The following is a 20868-nucleotide window of genomic DNA, read 5'->3' on the forward strand; positions in this document are numbered from 1 at the left end:
CAATATATGATGAAATAAATGCCACATACATGAGGAATTGGTTTATTTACAAAGTCATTTTCAGATATTTGGGTATGATTTGGGTAGATGTTAGGAGAAAAATAAATTTAGCTTATTATTTATAGCAAAATTTCAGAAGATTTAAAGGGGACGGGGGGAACCCAGGTGAATGTTTTTAGTTCTAAATTTTGTGATACTTTAGCATTATTTCTATTGTAACATTAACTTTATTCAATCAATTGTCTGGTTGAACTTAATTTTCTAAGTCCTAGGATAAACAGTATTTTACTTTTTTGATGAAGTATGTTGAGACCATTTTGAGAATGCCATTTATTTCTTTGGATTTTCAGGCTTTAAAATATCTATTAATTGCTTATTTGTCTAAACCACTGTGCTGAATATAATATGAATAGCCAAGAAATGAAAAACACTTCCTTCTCCTCAAGCTATTTTGTAGTCTGAAGTCACACATAAAATAACAGTGATTTCAAATCATCTGAATGTGTTCTAGTGGATAGAACAAGAAAATCTAATTTGCAAAATTTATTATTATTTTTTAATGTATAATGTTTATTCTTGAGAGAGAGAGCACGAGCATGGGAGGGGCAGAGAGAGACAGAGACACAGAATCCCAAGCAGGCTCCAGGCTGTCACCTGTCAGCACAGAGCCTGATGCAGGGCTCCAACTCACGAACTGTGAGATCATGACCTGAGCCGAAGTCGGATGCTTAACCAACTGAGCCACCCAGGCCCCCCTAATTTGCAAATCTTTGTAATAATTCTAAGATTTATATGTTCCAGTTTGTGGTCCACTTAATAAGATACAATAATTTATAGAATCTTTATTTCCTTGGTCTGAGACTTTATAGGTTATATATAAACTATATTTTAGTCTTTACTGGAAAATAATAGTTTGAGTTAATAGAAGAGGTTTTTTTTTAAAAGCAGGAATTTAGAGGATGGTAGGCTTGGAAGAAGGCTGGATTGAGTTCTGGAGTAAATTTGTACAAAAGGTAAGGGGAATGTGAAATAATGATGGCACAATAAAGAGATAAAGGATTCTAAAATGAAGGGATAACATATCAGGATTCATATGAAATTATGTTGGTGGAATATGTAAAAAGGAGACAATTTTTTTAATGTAGAGTTTTTTAGTTTTAATTCTTAATAACAGTAATTTGATAGGGTTTTGGGAGTCAGTGGTTAGGTGAAGTTTTTTTTGTTTTTTTTAATTTGGTTTTACTGTTTGAACTGTGACGAAATGCCAGTAATTAGAGCTTTTCATTTTTTAAGCTGTTTTTTTTTTTTCTTCAAATTTTTATTCTTAAGTAGGCTCCATGCCCAATGTGGAGCTTGAACTCACTACCCTGAGATCCATAGTTGCATGCTGTACTGACTGAGCCAGCTAGGTGCCCCCATGTTTTTAAAATTCAAAACAACTCATAAGTAATTAATTTGAGGAAAACAACTCAATCTTTATATTTTCACAATGTAAGAAATATTGCAACTTGGCATATACAAGGAATAAATGAAGGCTGGTCTAGTCCTAAACTGATAATTTGGTATTTATCCTGTGAGCTGCCTTTTTCAGATTTCTTAGTTATTTCCCAAACATTTGAATACTATTTGTGTAGATAGTCTTTGTAGGAGCTAAATGAGTTGGGATCTTTTCTAATGGGAATATTAAGACAGATAAGAAAATGTTGACTATGAGTCATAATAGGTATTTTAAGAAAGGGGTTATGTATTGTAGCTTATATTTAAAATTTATTAACAGCTGGAGTGATAAATGTGGTCATTTCCTTTGCCATGTATTTCCTACCCTGAACTTGTAAGAATTTGACAGATAATGTAACCATTTCTTAGACTTCTCCCATTTATAAAAGGTGGTACGTTTTAAGGACATGATTTAGGTATCTTTTAATCTCAGGAATGCTTGCAAGCAAACCTTTTGTTGTTTGTTTGTCTCTTTCTTTTTTCTTTTCTCTTTTGTTTTTTGCAGAGATTACGCACAGAAAATAGACTTTTAAAACAGCGCATTGAAACATTAGAAAAAGTAAGTAAATAACTACTTTTGTATGCAAGCTTCTGTTGTATGCACAGTATTATTTTTTATTTTAAATAATGGCTCAAGAAATCTATCACATGTCTCCACAAAGTTGTGATATTGGCTGCTTAGCTTGCCTACCTTACTACTTTACTAAGTAACTTGTTATTCATAACAATTGATCACTACAAGTCCTTGCGATTTAAGGTTAAAGTTTTAACTGAGGTTATTATTAGAGTAACATTGGTACCATTTATTTTCTTTACATATAGTCTCTAAAAAAGTATGTTCTTTAGAAGTAGCCTAATTGAGAATCCATTCTGAATAGCATTTTAAAAATGGCTTTCAAATGTTGCCCTGACTCTAGCCATATATTAAATGTGTCAGTGATTCCTTTAATGCCTAGGATGACTTGAAGTTTAGCCAAAATGACTGATTGCTCATATAAAAATTCACCATGGTGTTGATTTTCAACACAGGGGAATTGTGCTTAAACTTTTTGTTCTTAGACTTATTTTGATACTACTTTTTACCTCTTTCTTCCTCTCTGTTTCATATAAAATAACTAGGCAAATGTGGAAAGCTTTGCATTATTTTTAATGTACTTTTAATGTAATGTCTGTTGGAGTATTATTTTAAGTATTATATTAAGTAATAAAGGTACAGTCTAAGAGGTTTGGTTTGTCAAAAGAAAAGGCTGAATTCACAAAGTCTTTTGGTGTTTGGCGGGGCTTTTTTTTTTTTTTTTTAAATGGAAGATGAGAGTAAGTAGATTTATAGATGATATTGCAGAATCTTAAAATCTTCTCTGAAAATCTACAGATTGGTATTCAAGAAAGAAAACATGAAGATGTGGATAGTTTGGATATATGTCTTTTGTTGGAAGGCACTGATGGTTTACTAAATAACACCACACACAAGGATAGGATGTTTATTACATGTCTTTTTGTTGTATAATAATTTCAAGTACATTATATTAAGTCAAAAATAGTTTTCCTGTATTCATTCATCTTATTAGAGTTGTTTTGAGGATAATTCTATTTTTTTGGTGACTCTGCAGAAAGGTTGAGCTTAATTTAGTTTTTAAGCCATTTTAATTGTATACTATGTTTTTCATTAAATACTCAATTTATACTAAAATATGTTTTCCTAGGTGGTATTTTATTTTGGAGTGAGATATTTTCACAGAGAAAGTATTTTTATTTCATTGAACCTTCAGAAAGATAAAGGTGCTATAGGAAAGTATTAAGTTTGGATTTTACTTTAGAAAATTAAGTACCTTTCTACCGGCTTACATGGCCTAGGTGTGTCCTTTAGCACTTGGAATTCTAGAAGTACTTAGGTTTCAGTTAAATTCTATAACCTAAATGTTTACTTTCTCAGTTTTTGCTAGAATTTATTAAGTTGAGCTCATTAATTTCATTTGTCATATTTTCCTTGCTTTGCTTCTTTGGAAGTTGCTGTTGTACAAATTGCTGTCACACTTTATAAGTGGAATTGCGTACTCAAATTCCTTCTCCCTTTCTTCTAAGTGGTTTCACAATATGGCTGATTCCAAACATAGAACTTAAAAGTATGCTTTAAAAGAAGCTATTTGCTTGTCTCAAATGATGAAAAACTTCTTGGTATTTGTGTTGGTCTTCCAGAAGCATATGGTTTTCTATGGTCTGTCCTCATTTTGATATATTTTTCTTAAGAATTAAGGATGACACCACACACAGTAAAAAATAGCTTTAATGTCAAATCTATATGTTCATTTTAATTACAATGAAAAGTAGATGGAATTTGGGTATGCTTTGTTTCTTCTTATTCCTAATTTTATGCACCTTTATTTTATTTCTTTCTCTTAAATTTCTATCTGAATTTTTCCTTTTGTAGGAAAGTGCTTCCTTGGCAGATAGATTGATACAGGTATAGTTTTTTTCGTTTAGCATTTTCTCTAACTTTACTTCTAAGGGAAGCCCTAAACCTAGAAAATCACATTTTAATGCATGCAATTTTACATGCATTTTTCTTAGCAATAATTTTTTGGGGCAGTATATTATGTGCATAAACTTAATTTTTGATAACGGTGCATTATCTTGGTTTATTAGATACCTTTTGCACGTTTTAAAGCTAACCTTATTTTAAAGTATTTATTCCAAAATGGCAATCAGTGGATTCTGTGAAATTAACTACTATTCATTGAAAGTTTTAGTTCTGCATGTGCAACTCAGTAATATTGCATGAATTGAATTTTTATTGACTGAAAGAATTATTTTTAAGATTATCAGATGAATTTTCTTATTTAGTTTCCCAAAATTTGCTGGAGCAATAATGAGCTGCTGGTTAATAATTACTTAGGCTGTTCTACTTAGGTTGTTTGAGGTGATTTTTTTTTTTTTTTTAACATGTCACAGTAAATAACTAAACCTCACAAAGGCAGTCTTTCTTGAATCTGTCCTAAATTGCTTTACACACACACAAATTATGTCCTAAGGGACAAGTGACAAGAGCCCAGGAGGCTGAGGAAAACTACCTCATAAAACGGGAGTTGGCCACCATCAAACAGCAGAGTGATGAGGCCAGTGCTAAACTGGAGCAAGCTGAAAATACCATCAGGAAGCTCCAGCACCAACAACAATGGGTAAGGAGTCTGGTAGTGCTTTTTCTCACTTTTCTCACCTTTCTCATCCCCTTCCCTTTAAAATTTTTTTTTTTTTAAGCACAACTTCTGTGCCCCTATTTTAAGTAATTTTGTTTTCTACTTTAATTGAATTCTTAATCATTTTTATATTCTGTAATACTTAAGGGTCTTATTGTGGTCTAGAGACTCTTCATTCTAACGTCTTTTTCTGTCTACACAGTTTTTTTAGAAATAGGTAATATTTTCATTTCTTACATTATATTTTAAGTCACAGAAAATGATGTTTGTCATACCTACTTTTTAGGTTTTAGAAATCTGTTTCATACTGGTATTTTGCCACAGGAAAGTTTTGAATCTTAATTCCACCTAGTTCTTGTTAATGGTGCAGATGAAATATCACCCAGCGTGGAGAATATGTGTAATTATCTCATTTAAAGTTTTGATAATGTGGGGATTTCTGTCTTGTGAAAAACTATAGCCTTAACTTCCTACATCAGGACCTCAAATTAGGAGTTAAGGTATATGCTTACATATTTTCAAGAGAAGAGAAATTTCAAAGTAAAAAAAAAAAAAAATGAATTAAAAAAATATGTTAACTAATTTAGGGTATACTGAACAACTACTCATTGTACAGCTATTCTCAGGTATCTTTTGCAACTTAGACATCATTTTCCATTCTCAAATTCAGACTGCTATGGTATTAAGGAGATGAGGGCTAAAAAGAAAAGCCAGCTGTTTATTTTTGAAAAGATACTATTTCTTTTTTCAGTTTTCTGTTCTTAAGAGTCGGATTGTAACAGGAATGGGCAGAAAAAGTTGTGTTAAATTTAGAACTCTATATGGGTCTGGAAGGCAAATAGAAGGACTTCAAAGTTGGACATTACTTTTATTCAATAAAATTAAGAAATACCATCATCAACTGGCTACAAATATCAGAAAACTTAAAAGCAAAAAGAAGATATAGGCAGTTGAAAAAAACCATAATAACATAAAATTATTTGTTATGTTAATGAAGATGGTTTAGAAAAATGAATAGAAAAATGATAAAAGGATACTAAAAAGTAGGGAACTCAAATAGTTCTGCCTTTGTATGAAATGTCAGTATCAAAGCATAAAAATAGATAAAACAGAATTGAAGGTTCCTTTTGGGGATTAAATTGAACTGAGTTATTAGTGTAATGTGATTTTGTTTCAAGCAAAGATAGTAAGTATTATGTTTGCAATTAGCATAAGCTACAGTCCTAAAACATTAGAATCATGGATTACTAGTTTTTTTGCATAGGTTTTCAAATATTGAGACCTATAGGACATAAAAATCAGAATTTGGTTTATAACGAAGAAAGTAAAGTGGGCAAGCAAAAATAGTCAGAATGAACTGAAGCTTTTGAAAATGTAACAAAAGAATCTTTTTGTTGTTTCAAGGACAAAATCAACTCTCATTGTGAAGCTAAAATATAACAAGTAGAAAGCAGGCCTCTATTTTGATTTTGTTTCCATTTTTTTCTCACTTGGCAGTAATTCTTCTAGACTGGAATAAAATGTAAAACAGAGCACCTGGGTTGTTCAGTTGGTTGGGTATCTGACTCGATTTCAGCTCAGGTCATGATCCCAGGGTCATGGCATCGAGACCCGAGTCAGGCTCTGCACTGAGCATGGAGCCTGGTTAAGATTTTCTCTCTCACTTCAGCCCCTCTCTCCTGTTCTCTCAATTTCTCTCTCTCCCTCCCTCCCCCCCCCGCCAAAAAAAAAAAGACCCATAAAGCAGTGATCCACAAAACAGGTGAAAGAAACAGAGCCTTGGTTAAATTTCCAACTTCAAAGCGGAGTGCATGCATATCCCTAGATATTAAAATATTTTGCAAAATGATCATAAGAATATTCTTTAAAGGATTTTAGAAAGTAAGATACACTAAAGGCTTTGAGGCAGGTAAAATATAGTTCTTAACATTTAGTAATAATGGCTAGATACCTGAAAAGACAACCAATGACCTTGATGATGCTTCATTAAAAATTCCCAGACATCTGGTTTGTGAACAATTAGAAAAATAACTTTTATTCACTAAAAGGGAATTTACTATGTTTAAGTCATAACAAACTAACTTTGTTTCTGCAATAAACAAAAACTGTTCCATAAGTGCAGTTTTAAAAGTTATTTGAGGGCACCTGCATGGCTCAGTTGGTTAAGCATCCAACTTCAGCTCAGGTCATGATCTCATGGTTCATGAGTTCGAGTGCGAGTCAGGCCCAGTGCTGAGCTGACAGCTGGGAGCCTGCAGTCTGCTTTGGATTCTTTTGTCTCCCTCTCTCTCTGCTCCTCACCCCCCCCACCCCCAAAATAAATAAAAACATTAAAGAGTTATTTGGCACTCCCATCTTATCTTTCTAGCCAAGTTTAGATAAAATAGTAAACTTAAGTGGTTTTCTAGGTGATTAACCATATCAAGAGGTTATTCATGTTAAAGCAAAGAGATGTCAGAGGTTTTTGTCTCCTAAATTGATGCTTGCTTGCTTGTTTTCTTTCTTTCTCTTTCTTTCTTTCTTTCTTTCTTTCTTTCTTTCTTTCTTTCTTTCTTTCTTTCTTTCTTTCTTTCTTTCTTTCTTTCTTTCTTTCAAGTTTATTTATTTATTTTGAGAGAGACAGAGACTGTGCGAGTGGGAAGGGGCCGACAGAGAGGGAGTGAGAGAGAATCCCAAGCAGGCTCCTCGCTGCCCGTGGAGAGCCCAATGCAGGGCTCAAAGTTACAAAACCATGAGAGATCATGACCTGATCCAAAACCAAGAGTTGGACACTTAACCGACTGAGCTACCCAGGCGCCCCAGCCAAGTGTTTTAATGTTACCTAAATCCTTATATACAAGGTACGTTTAAGAATTTTATACATAAAATATTTCAGAAATGTTGCCAATATGTTGTATAATCAATCAATATTCTAAAATATTTAAAGTATATTCAGAATAAGTAACTAAAATAAAAGGGTATTTCACAGAAATCTATTGCCTTGCCCTTAAGTTTAAAATTCAGAGAGAAGTCTTAGTGATGGCTTTCTATAACAAAAGACTTAGAAATTTTAATTGACAGGAAATGGGGAATTAGCCAATAATGTAATATGATTTATCTGCCACCCACCCCCTGCCCCATCCCAAGTAGTCTTCTTAGAAATATAATGACCCAATTTATTTAAAAAAAAATTTTTTTTTTAATGTTTATTTATTTTTGAGACAGAGAGAGACAGAGCATGAACGGGGGAGGGCCAGAGAGAGAGGGAGACACAGAATCTGAAACAGGCTCCAGGCTCTGAGCTGTCAGCACAGAGCCCGACGCGGGGCTCGAACTCACGGACCGCAAAATCATGACCTGAGCCGAAGTCAGCTGCTCAACCGACTGAGCCACCCAGGCACCCCTATAATGACCCAATTTAATTCTAAGTAGCTTGCACTACACATTGTATTATGGCCAGTGTAGGAAAGACTGTGGCAGCTTGGGATATTTTTAGACTGCACTAAAGAAGACTTAAAAGAACATCATAGATACAGTCATTTGAAAGTATCTCAGGGGCACCTGGGTGGCTTGATTGAGCATCTAACTTTGGCTCAGGTCATGATCTCATGGTTTGTGGGTTCAAGCCCTGCATTGGGTTTCCTGCAGTCAGCACAGAGCCCACATTGGATCCTTTCTCCTCCTCTCTCGTTGCCCCTCCTCTGCTTGCTCACTCTCAAAAATAAATAAACAGTAAAAAAAAAAAAAGTATTGGGGCACCTGGTGGCTCAATTGTATAAGCCTCTGACTCTTGGTTCCAGCTCAGGTCATGATCTCACAGTTTGTGAGTTTGAGCCCTGTGTCTGGCTCTGCACTGACAGCTGTGGAGCCTTCTTGGGATTCTCTGTCTCCCTCTCACTTGGCCCTCCTCACTTTATCTGTGTCTCTCAAAATAAATAAACATTTAAAAAAAAAAAGTATTTGAGAGGTTATCTTATGGAAAAGTGATTAGCCGTTTTTGATATTGCTTCAGAGGGCAGAATGTGTTTAAGATCCAGGGATATAAAAACTTACTCATTGGAATTTTGACAAATGGAGTAGTTGCTTTGCAAAGTAGTAGTGAGTATACTACTGGCAGAAAGTGAAATTTGTTGTCACATGTTTTGATCACAGCCTTCCAATGTAACTTAATGAATTATTCAAAACTTGAAATAAAGGTTTCAAATCTCTATTCTAGCAGGAGGTATTAAATCGGTATAATCATCTACCACCATCACTCTCTACTATCAATAGTGTCATTTTATTGATATAAAGAGCTTTGGATTTCATTTATGGGACTGAATTCTAGTCCTCTTATGCTAATTATGTGACCTTTGATATTCAAGGACTCAATTTCTTTTTTCTCTAAAATGATTACATAGGGTTAGACCATCTCGTCTAACTTTTTTTTTTTTTTTTTTAAGTGTATTTATTTATCATGCACATGTGTGAGCCAGGGAGGGACAGAGAGAGAATCCCAAGCGGGCTGCATGCTGTCAGTGTGGAGCCCTACATGGGGCTAGATCCCAAGAACTATCAGATCATGGCCTGAGCTGAAACCAAGAGTTGGATGGTTAACCAACTGAGCCAACCAGGCACCCCTCTCTTTAACTTTTATTTATTTATTTATTTATTTATTTATTTATTTATTTATTTATTTATTTATTTTTACTATTTTTTAATATATAATTTATTGTCAATTAGGTGTTTCGATACAACACCCAGTGTTCATCCCAACAGGTGCCCTCTTCAATGCCCATCACCCACTTTCCCCTCTCCCCCACGCCCCTCTCTTTAACTTTTTAAATGAACTTTATTGAAGTATAATTTACATGCAATAAAATTCATCAAATTTAATTGTATAATTTGATGTATTTTGGTAAATGTATCTAGTTGTATAACCACCACCACAGTCAAAATATAGAATATTTCTATCACCCCCAAAATTTCCCTCATGTCTCTTTGCAGTTCACCTCTCCACCTCCAGCAACTGTTGTGCTGTCACTGTAGTTTTGCCTTTTTTAGGATGTCATATAAGTGGAATCATAAGGTATGAAGCTTTTGTGTCTGGCTTCTTTCAGTTAGCATATCCCCTCACTTTTTTTTCTTTTTGGCAATTATTTTCTTTGTGATAAAATAGATACAACATAATATTTTCCATTTATGTGAATAGTACATTTATAATGCTCTGGAACAATAACTGCCATTTATTTCTTGAACTTTTTCATCATCCCAACAGAAGCGTTGTACCTATTAAAAAATAGTTCCCCCCTTTTCCTTCCCCTGGTAAACTGTATTCTACTTTCTGTCTTGTATGGATTCACCTCTTCTAGGTATGTTACGTAAGTGGAATCATACAATAATTATCCTTTTGTGTTTGGCTTATTTCACTTAGCAGACTGTTTTCAGGGTTCATCCCGGTTGTAGCATATGTAAGAATTAGGTAGTTTTTACTGTGGCTGAATAATACTCCATTTTATGTTTATACTGCATTTTGTTTTGTCTGTTGATGGTCATTTTGATTTTTGACCTTTTGGCTATTATAAACAATGCTGCTGTGATCATTAACATACAAGTATCTGTTTGAATCCCTGTTTTTAATCATTTGGCATATATACCTAGAAGTGGAGGTCCTGGATCATATGGTAATTCTATGCTTAACTTTTTGAGCAAACACCAAAGTATTATCCACAATGGCTGTACCATTTTACATTCCCACCAGCAATGTACAAGGGTTCTAATAAATTTCTCCACATCCTCACCAACTCTTATTATTTTCTGTTTTGTTTTGTTTTGCTTTTGGTTTCTTATTTTTTAGTAATAGCCATCCAGTAATTGGAGGTGATATTTCATTGTGGTACTGAGGAATAAATTTAACAAAGAAGATGAAAAACTCACATTGAAAACTGTGAGTCCTTGTTTATTTAACTATTGGTGAAAGAAACTGAAGACATAAATGAAAGACATCCCATGTTTATGGATTGGAAGACTTAATAGTGTTAAGATATCAACACTACCCAATATGATCTACAAATTCAGTTCTAATCAATCCTATCAAATTTCTAACAATCTTTTGCAGAAATGGGAAAGCAATCCTAAAATTCACATGGAATGGCAAGGAGCCCTAAATATTGAAAATAGTCTTAGAAGAGTTGAAGGATTCAAACTTCCCAATTTGAAAATTTACTACAATCCTAGAGTACTCAAAACAATATGATACTGTCATGAAGATAGACATATAGATCAATGGAATAGAAATTTTGACAGTCTAGAAATAAACCCATATATCTATGGCCAGTTGATTTTTGACATGGGTTGCCAAGGCCATTCCATGAGTAAAGAATAGTCTCTTTGACTAATCGTGCTGGGAGAACTGTATACCCTCATGAAAAAGGATGAACTGGGACCCACCCCTACCACATGCCATATATAAAAATAAACTCAAGGGGCGCCTGGGTGGCTCAGTCGGTTAAGTGTTCGACTCTGTCTCAGGTCATGATCTTGCGGTTTGTGAGTTCGAGCCCTGTGTCGGGCTCTGTGCTGACAGCTTGGAGCCTGGAGCCTGCTTCAGATTCTGTGTCTCCCTCTCTGTCTGCCCCTCTCCTGCTCATGCTCTGTCTCTCTCTGTCTCTCAATAATAAATAAATGTTAAAAAAAATTTAAAAAAACCTCAAAATGATCAATGATCTTCATAGAAATTTTATAGTTTTAAAATAACTCTTCTATGATTTTAAAGCTGTAACAATCTTAGAACACATGGATAAATCTTCATAACCTGCAATTTGGCAAGAGATTCTTGGATACCAAAAGCATGGGCAACAAAAGGAAACATGTATATTCGACTCCATCAAAATTAAAACCTTTTGGGCATCAAAGGGCATTATCCAGAAAACGGAAGGGCAACACACAGAATGGTTTAAATACATGCAAATCATGTATTTGATCAGAGTTTAGCATCCAGAATATATATAAAGAACTCTTAGAACTCAACAAAAAGACAACACAACTTAAAAATGAGCAAAGGATTGCAACATTATTTACAGTTACCAAGACATGGAAGTGTCTATTGAAAAATGAATGGATAAAGATAGTAGTGTATGTATGTGTGTGTATAAACAGGAATATTTTTCAGCTACAGAAAAAGAATGAAATCTTGACATTTACAACAACATGAATGGACCTTGAGGACATTATGCTAAAAGAAACAAATAATAGACAAATAACCTTGTGATCTCACTTATAGGTGGAATCTTAAAAAAAAAACTCATAGATAAAGAGAACAGATTGGTGGTTGTCAGAGGTGGGGAGAGGGAAGGTGAAATGAGATGAAGAGCAGTCAAAAGTTATAAATTCCCAGTTACAATTGAGTCATGGGGATTTAATATACATCATGGTGACCGTAGTTATTGCATATTTAAAAGCTAAGAGAGTAGGTCTTAAGAGTTCTCAACACGAGAAAAATTGTGTAACCATATGGTGACAGATACTAACTAGACTTAGCATGGTGATCATTTCAAAACATAAATAGTGAATCATTACATTCACACAACTAATATATGTCAGTTGTGCCTCAATAAAAATTTTTTTTAATGAAAAAAGGAGTTAAATAGACCTTTCTCCAAAGAAGATATACAAATGGACAAGTATATGACAGGACACTCAACATCATTATTAGTCATTAGGGAAATGCAGATCAGTATCATGATGAGATACCGTGTCACACTCACTAGGATAGCTATAATAAAAAGCCGGAAAATAACAAATGTTGGCAAGGAGATCGAGAAACAGCTGCTGTGGAAATTAGTGGTTCCTCAAAAAGTTAAACGTAGAATTATCATGTGACCCACAGTTCAATTTCTAGGTGTATACCCAAAAGAATGGAAAACTGCTATTTAAAACAATCGTGTACACATATTTGTAGCAACACTATTCACAAAACGGATATAGCCCAAAGGTCTATCATTGAATGGATAAACAAATTGTGGTATATGCACACAATGAAATATTATTCAGCCACAAAAAGGAATAAAATACTTATACATGCTATACTGTGGATGAAACTCCAAAATCTTAAGCTAAGTGAAAGAAGCCAGACACAAAGATCACATATTGTATGATTCCATTTGTATGAAATATCCAGACTAGATAAATCCATAGAGATAGAAGGCAAATTGGTATTTGCCAGAAGGTTTGGGTGGGAAAGGAGTGAGAAACTGCTTGATAGGTAAGAGGTTTTACTTGGACTGATGGAAGTATTTTAGAACTAGATAGAATTGGTAGTTGCACAACATTTTGAATGTCCTAAATGTCACTGAATTGTTCACTTTAAAATACTTATTTGGATTTTGCCTCAATAAATTCTATGAAGAAAAAGAGACTATGGAAATGAAGGTAGAAGTCTCAAGAAAATAACACACTTAGTCTGAATGGTTGCAGTAGAAGGTGGGAATTTGAGAGAATGTATAACATCCCAGTGCTGGAACCCATTCGTTAAGGTCAGGGTAGGACCAGAAGCAAGTGAGCTAACTTGTATGAGGAGCCTGAGAAGATTTAGAGCTCCCTCAGGGCTGGGGTTGGGCTTGTTTTTATCGAGAGTTGTGGTTGCATTGAGACAGAAATTGGAAATGTATATGGCGTAATAGCTAATGAGGGTGACTCTCCCTCAGGTGAATTTTCAAGAGTGAAGGATGAAGGATGGTTTGCCTATAACTGTTGTACACAATACACTAAATACAATTGGGGGAAAAGTATAAAAATATGAAAAAATGCACCATGCAAACACTGAGCAGAAGAAAGCTGTAGTGTCTGTATTAATATCACATAAAGTAGACTTCAGAACAAGGAATAGTTCCTAGAACAAAGATTGCCTGGTAGTAGTAGGGTCAGTTCACAAAGACCTAACAATCTTAATTAGGATTGTATATATTTAGGAGTGTATGTTTCCTAACACGTGTGCTCCTAACAACAGAGGAGTGTGAAGCTGAACTGGTAGAACTGAAAGGTGAAGTGGACAAATCCACAGTTGTAGTTGGAGTCTTCAGTACTTCCATGTCTCAGTAATTGATATAATGAGTAACTGGAATATCTGTATGGGTGTAGAAGAACTATGCAACATTATCAACTAACTTGACCTACTTGGCATTTATGGAACATTTTACCTAATAACAGCAGAATACATATTATTTTCAAGTTCACGTAGAACATTTACAAAGATAGATCATATTCTGGGCCATAAAATTTAGAGTAAATGGAATCATACTAGGTATCTTCTTTGACTAACAGCATTCAGTTAGAAATTAATAATAGATATCTGGAAAATCCCCCAAATGTTTGGAAGTTAATGCATTTTTATCCATGTGTCAGAAAAATCTCAAAGGAAATTAGAACATACTGAATTAAATGAAAATGAAGACACAACATTATCAAAATTTGTAGGATTCACCTAAAGCAGTATGTAGTGGAAAACTTATAGCATTGAATGCTTATATTAGGAAAGGAAATAAGTCTCAAACCAATATTCTAAGGTTAAGAAACTAGACCTAAAAGAGGAAATTCAACCTAAAGCAGGTAGAAAGAATAAGAAAAAGAGTAGAAACCAGTGTAATTGAAAACAGCACAAAACAAAAATAGAGAAAATCCATAAAACCAAATGCTCGTTCTTCAAAAATCATTAATAAAGTTTATAAACTTCTTTCTAGACTGATAAACTTTCTCTCTAGACGAAAGAGAGAAGAAACAGTAATCAATGTTAGGGGTAACCTTGACTTCTGACTGATACAGCCAAGTTGTCTTATATTCTGGAGCTGTTCTTCATGGTGTCATATTTCCTTTAATTAGATTCAGTTAAACAGTTTTAACATCTAGATGACAGGTAATGTGAATTTGCTTTAAGTCAGGAAGCACATAACATAAGTTGTTCCCACTATTAGTAATACCAAGATTGATTACCTTGCTGTTTGGTGACCACAGACTCTCTGCCTTGTAAAGATAAGGTTTCTTCTTTGTGACTATTAAGTAATCTATTGGAAAATACTTTGGTACCAAATAAATCTCTTGTCCTCTATTCACCTTGTACGTGATAGTTTTAGCATCTACTGACTGAGTTTCCAAAAGGTGATTTTCATATTTTCTCATTTTTTTCTACACTTATTAGCTAATGTTCCTCTATAAAGAGACCTTTCTCTTTCTTCCTCTCTAATCTCTTTTACTCATTCACGATGGACTCTTGTATCACTCCAGCTTCATGGACTTGTGTTTAATGTTTCATATAATTTTTAGTGGTTTTTAATGCTATTGTTATAGTGACATGCCATTCTTATTTAGCAATAATATATATATATATATACACACACACACACACACACACACACACACATACATATATTAAACTTTTTTCAAATGTTTATTTTTGAAGGAGAGAAAGAGCATGAGTGGGGGAGGTGCAGAGAGAGAGGGAGACACAGAATTTGAAGCAGGCTCCCGTCTCTGAGCTGTCAGCACAGAGTCCAACGCGGGCTCAAACACTCGAGCTGTGATATCATGACCTGAGCTGAAGTCACATGTTTAACTGAGCCACCCAGGCACCCCTATATATATTAAACTTCTTAGCAGTTTTTAAAAGTTAACTTTATTTTTAATTAATTTTGATCATTGATGTTCTTCGGAAAGCATTTCTGCAGTACATAATTACTGAATGATTATCTTTGACAGGTCATTAATTTCATTTTATGCTGGACCTTGATAGTTTGAACTTGATATTGTTGGTTTTCAGAAATGATCGAGTGAATTTATTACCAAATTTAGCATTTAGTACACTAAATAAAATTTAATATTTAGTATTTAGTAATACTAATTAAATATTGCATATTAAATCATCTATAAGATAAAACCAAAGCATTAAGATTAAACTGTTCCTTTAAGTATTTGTTTTACATGTTTCATGTCAGTTTTTCCAGGAAGCCCATAGAAGTAGAAGTGATCCAATGATATTTCATACAATTGTATGTTTGACTCTGTCCCTTTTGAGTGTAGGGGGGCATGATGTATTTGTTAAACAATATATCCTGATAACCACTGTCTTTGAGTCTTGCTTGGTCTATTTAAAAGCTTTTTTGGCTTACACATAAGTGCTCATCATTCATTTTATTCTGAGTAAGTAGTTTTGTCCAGCAGTTTGTTGGTTAGGATCAAGCATAAACAAGAAGAATTGTAATAGTTAAAGCTGCTGAGTGCTGAAATGACTGCAGTTTGAAGTTCTTGGGACCTTTGTACTAGGAAGTTCTTAAGGGGAAGCTAGAAAAGATTTCTTCTCACATTCCTTCCTTTTGCTGTAATTCTAGAAGAAAGCATGAAAGAATTATGTGATACTTTTAAGAGCCAAGGGTTTGATTTGAAGAATAAAAACTAACCTTACTTAAATTGAACACATGAATAAAGGTTAATAAACTCAAGACTACCAGTTTCTCAGTGAAAGTTGTGAAATCTGCACAATTTATTTTAGAGAAAGTATTTGTTCAGCAGCATTAGTAGGAATTACCCCATACCTGATTATCTAGTAGATTTGCTTTTCTTTATGAATATGGAAGTTAATGTTTAACATCTCTTCCTGCATTCTAAACATGATTTAGCTCTATTTCAGTGACATTTTAAGAAAAAGCCATTTAATTTGTAATATTTGGTAAGTTTACATAAGTCTAAAAATTCAAATAGAGTAATGACTTGACACATTTAGTAAACTTTTAACACTTTTCATCAGTATGCTTGTAAATCTGGACAAAAGTTTTCTTCCAAAACTAATTGTGACCTTAGTCTAGATTAAATGTTTTACAGTAGTTATCAGCTTAAGTAATAAATGAGCATTCACCATCATGGAAGTAATTGTTTTCTTAACATTTTTTTCCGCATTAAGAAAAGAATCTTGCAGTTTAAGTGTGTAAATAACCAGAGATAAACTTCTACCTTAAAGGATATATATGATTTCTTAATTTTTTTTTTTTAGTTTGTTTTTTTGACAGAAAGAGAGAGAGAGTGCGAGAGAGAATCCCAAGCAGGCTCTGCACTGTCAGTACAGAACCTGATAGGGCTTAAACTCAGTAACCTTGAGATCATGAACTGAGCCAAAATCAAGAGTTGGACACTTAACCAACTGAGCCCCAGGGATGTATATAACTTTTAAGATGTTGGGAACAAGTCATTTTAAAAGGATACACCAATTATTCAAAAAAATATTCAGTGTGGTAGATCTTTAAATAGTACATCCATATTGCTTGGATTTTTAAAAAATAACTATTTGGAGCATGTGGTAGAGGAAATTACAGACTTTTTTGGGATTCATATGCTGAAGCTGAGAGCAAGATACAGATTTTTTTTTTTAATTTTTATTTTTAAATTTTTTTTTCAACGTTTTTTATTTATTTTTGGGACAGAGAGAGACAGAGCATGAACGGGGGAGGGGCAGAGAGAGAGGGAGACACAGAATCGGAAACAGGCTCCAGGCTCCGAGCCATCAGCCCAGAGCCTGACGCGGGGCTCGAACTCACGGACCGCGAGATCGTGACCTGGCTGAAGTCGGACGCTTAACCGACTGCGCCACCCAGGTGCCCCCAGATTTTTTTTTTTTTTAATTGAAGTACAGTTGACACATTAAGTTGGCTTCAGGTGTACAACATCATGATTCAGGAATTCTATACATTACAAAATGCTTACCCACAATAAAAGTGTATTACAGTATTATTGACTACATTCCTTACGCTGTACTTTTCATCCCTGTGACTTGTTCATTTTGTAACTGAGAGTTTGTACTGCTTAATCTTCTTTACCTCTGTCACCCATCCCCCACACTCTTCCCTTTGGTAACCACCAGTTCTCTATGAGTCTGTTTCTATGATTTTTTACTTAATTTTTTTCTTTCTGTTTTTGTGTGGTATGGACTCCTACTCTGGACTACTTGCCTTGTGTAATAGTTTTTTCAGGTGCTTTGTAGAAATGTACCATATTTCCATGCTAGTATAAATTGTGTTTATTTTTGAAACAAATAGGTTTTATAGACTGTTTTTGCAGTCTTCAGTTACCACTACCCATGTTAACATAAAGTATATAATAGAGGGGAGTTTTGTTGTTGTTGTTATTTAATCAGAATGTAGTTGGCATTAGTGTCAATAGTACATGATGATTCAACAGTTCCATACATTATGAAATGCTCACTACAATAAGTGTAGTTATCTGTCACCATGCATAGTTACTATATTATTATTGACTATATTCCCTGTGCTGTACTTTTCGTGTTGTTGTTTTTTAAACCAAGAATTGACTAATTTATTCAGCAAATATTGTTTGCTCACCTACTATAAAAAGCACAGTTTAGTTCTGACAATGCAGTAGCACATCAGCCAAACTTGCTGTCATTGTTTGTATATATAGAGGTAGATATTTTAAAAATTAGTTACAGGGACACCTGGCTGGCTCAGTGGGTTAAGTGTCTAACTTCAGCACAGGTCATGATCTCACGGCTCTTGAGGTCAAGCCCCACTTTGGGCTCTGTACTAACAGCTCAGAGCCTGAAGCCTGCTTTGGATTCTGTGTCTCCCTCTCTCTGCCCCTTCCCTCCTCATGCTCTGTCTCTCTCTCTCAAAAATAAACAATAAAAAAAAATACACAGTTAATTGTTTAATTAAAGTTGTGATAAAAAACTACAAAAAAGAATACAGAGTTCCATGAAACGTGTGGGTTCCTAAATAGGACATATAATGAACAGGTTTTGAACTCAGTTGCTTGATTTATAATTAAATTCAGGTGATATTTGATATATTTGTGTAGACAGTCCTTTTTCCAATTTGGATTTTTTTTCATAATATAAGAAAGCTCTCCACTAAACACAAATTTTTGCTTTTCACATAGTCTTCAAACATTGAATGTGAGAATTCATTTTTTTGTTTTACTCAAGACACAAACAAAAAAGATTACTAAGGGTTTTCCGACTCACTTTTGTAATTTTTGTAATGCCAGAAAAGCATATGGAGTTGAAAAACAGAGACTTCACCTACTAAACAAAATTCTATTTCATTGGAGTGGTATTGCTGGTGTCACAGAAACATTGAGATTCATTGACAAAGGTGAACTTGATGTTAAGTGTAGAGAAGTCATTCAGTTTTTGTTTTAATTTTTTTAAGTTTATTTATTTTGCAAGAGACAGCATGAGTGGCAGGAGGTTGGGGGGGCAGAGAGAGAGGGAGAGAGAAAATTTCAAGCAGGCTCCACAGTGCCAGCACAGAGCCTGACACGAGGCTTAAACTAATGAAACTGTGAGATCATGACCTGAGCTGAAACCAAGAGTCAGATACTTAACTGACTGAGCCACCCAGGTGCCCTGAGAAGTCATTCATTATTTATAGACTTTTAAATAAATTGTCCCTTGCTGACCTACCAGCCATCATAACTGTAGCAGTTTTCATTTGATAAAAAAACCATATATTTATCCAGGTTACTAATGTGAATATGAAATATACTTTTCTAAGAATTTTTTATTTTTTATTTTTTTAAGATTTTTTGAATGATTTTAAATTATTTTGAGGAGGAGAGAGAATGTGAGTGGGGGAGGAGCAAAGGGAGAGAGAGAATCCTAAGCAGGTTCTGCGCTTTTTATTGCAGAGTCTGACAGGGGCCTCAATCCTGTGAGATCACGGCCCCAGCCCGTATCAAGAGTCGGTTGCTTAACTAAGCCACCCATGCCCCCGTAAGAATTTGTTATAAGAATGTTATGTGAGATGTTTACATTATTTTTAGATGCTTATATATTTTTAAATGTTTATTTATTTATTTATTTACAGAGATAAGAGCGGGGGAAGGCCAGAGAGAGGGAGGGAGGGAGAGAGAATCCCAAATAGGTTCCATGCTCAGTGCAGACCCCAGTGCTGGCCTTGATCCCACAACTCGTGAGATCATGACCTGAGCGGAAATCAAGAGTTGGACACTTAACCAACTAAGCCACCCAGGTGCCCCAAGATGCTTATATTGAAAAAAAAAAAAAAAAATTTTTTTTTTAATGTTTATTTATTTTTGAGACAGAGAGAGACAGAGCATGAATGGGGGAGGGTCACAGAGAGAGGGAGGCACAGAATCTGAAACAGGCTCCAGGCTCTGAGCTGTCAGCACAGAGCCCGATGTGGGGCTCGAACCCCCAGACCATGAGATCATGACCTGAGACGAAGTTGGACGCTTAACCGACCGAGCCACCCAGGTGCCCCAAGATGCTTATATTTTTAATACTATACCGTTAATTCTTAGAACAGTACATATTAAAACAGTATATTAATTGCCTTAATAATATTTCAACCCTTATGTGGCTTAAAGATTAAGAACATGGGCTCTGTAGTCCATACTCCCAATTAACAGAACTGCCAATTGCTGTGTGACTTTTTAGTTTCCTTATTAGGAAAGTAGAAGTTGTAGTGAAAATTAGGTGAGAATACAATGCACTTAAGGTGTGCCTGCCACTTAATGAACGCTCAGTAGATACAAGTCGCTATCATCTTTGTCGTTACCATAAACTTTAAAACCAGTTTTATAGTGAGTGGAAGAGGAACATTTTAAAACAGAACAGCTGTATCAGAAATGGTCAAGGTTTGGACACAGTGTGATAGGTGCTGTTAAACCTCTGAGCTTGGCTTTGATGTTTCTCTTCCTTCCTCTCAAAAGTTGATCATTCTTTTCCTGATCTCAAGTCAACTTCATGAAAGTCCAGTTTTTGTTTTGGTTTATATTTAAGTTTTTGCTGTTATGTTGTTGGTTTTAGGATTTTAGTTTTTTGTTTTTTCTTTGTCTATTTGGTCTGGAAAAATTATAGAATGAGGTAGACCAGCCATGCTTAGTTCTCCTAAATAGACATGGAACTAGGAAGTTTTGCCTCACAGTGTTCACCTGTTTCACAGCCTCTGCCCCTCATGGCACTTGTCCTGGTAAGGAAGTGACAATACCCACATTTGCTGCAGTTTTTTTTTTTTTTTTCAGGCTTTGTAGTGCCAGTCACCTTTCCTGACATCTCCTTTTCCAGTGTGAGTGAGTTAAAAGGCTTCAACAAACAAACCCCTGTTTTATAAATAACATTTTCTTTTTTCCTGTGTAAAATGAAAAAAAAACAAAAACAAAAAAAACCCAACACTGAAACAGGTAGTTTACAGTCCAC

At 34.6% G+C, this 20868-nt stretch overlaps 1 protein-coding gene across 17 annotated transcripts in view; it reads left to right on the plus strand.

Moving 5' to 3' along the window:
• EVI5 (ecotropic viral integration site 5) overlaps positions 1-20868 on the plus strand; it is a 234951-nt gene that overhangs the window by 115764 nt on the left and 98319 nt on the right. For 13 of the 17 annotated variants that reach the window (XM_058716565.1, XM_058716550.1, XM_058716551.1 and 10 more), the window contains 3 exons: positions 2003-2056; positions 3926-3958; positions 4527-4673. In XM_058716565.1, coding sequence (XP_058572548.1) covers positions 2003-2056; positions 3926-3958; positions 4527-4673 — 234 coding nt within the window. The remainder of the gene's footprint in view (positions 1-2002; positions 2057-3925; positions 3959-4526; positions 4674-20868) is intronic. The other 4 variants (XM_058716559.1, XM_058716560.1, XM_058716561.1 and 1 more) reach the window with 2 other exon arrangements.

The sequence above is a fragment of the Neofelis nebulosa genome, chromosome 2 (assembly GCF_028018385.1).
Source record: "Neofelis nebulosa isolate mNeoNeb1 chromosome 2, mNeoNeb1.pri, whole genome shotgun sequence".
Lineage (NCBI taxonomy): Eukaryota > Metazoa > Chordata > Mammalia > Carnivora > Felidae > Neofelis > Neofelis nebulosa.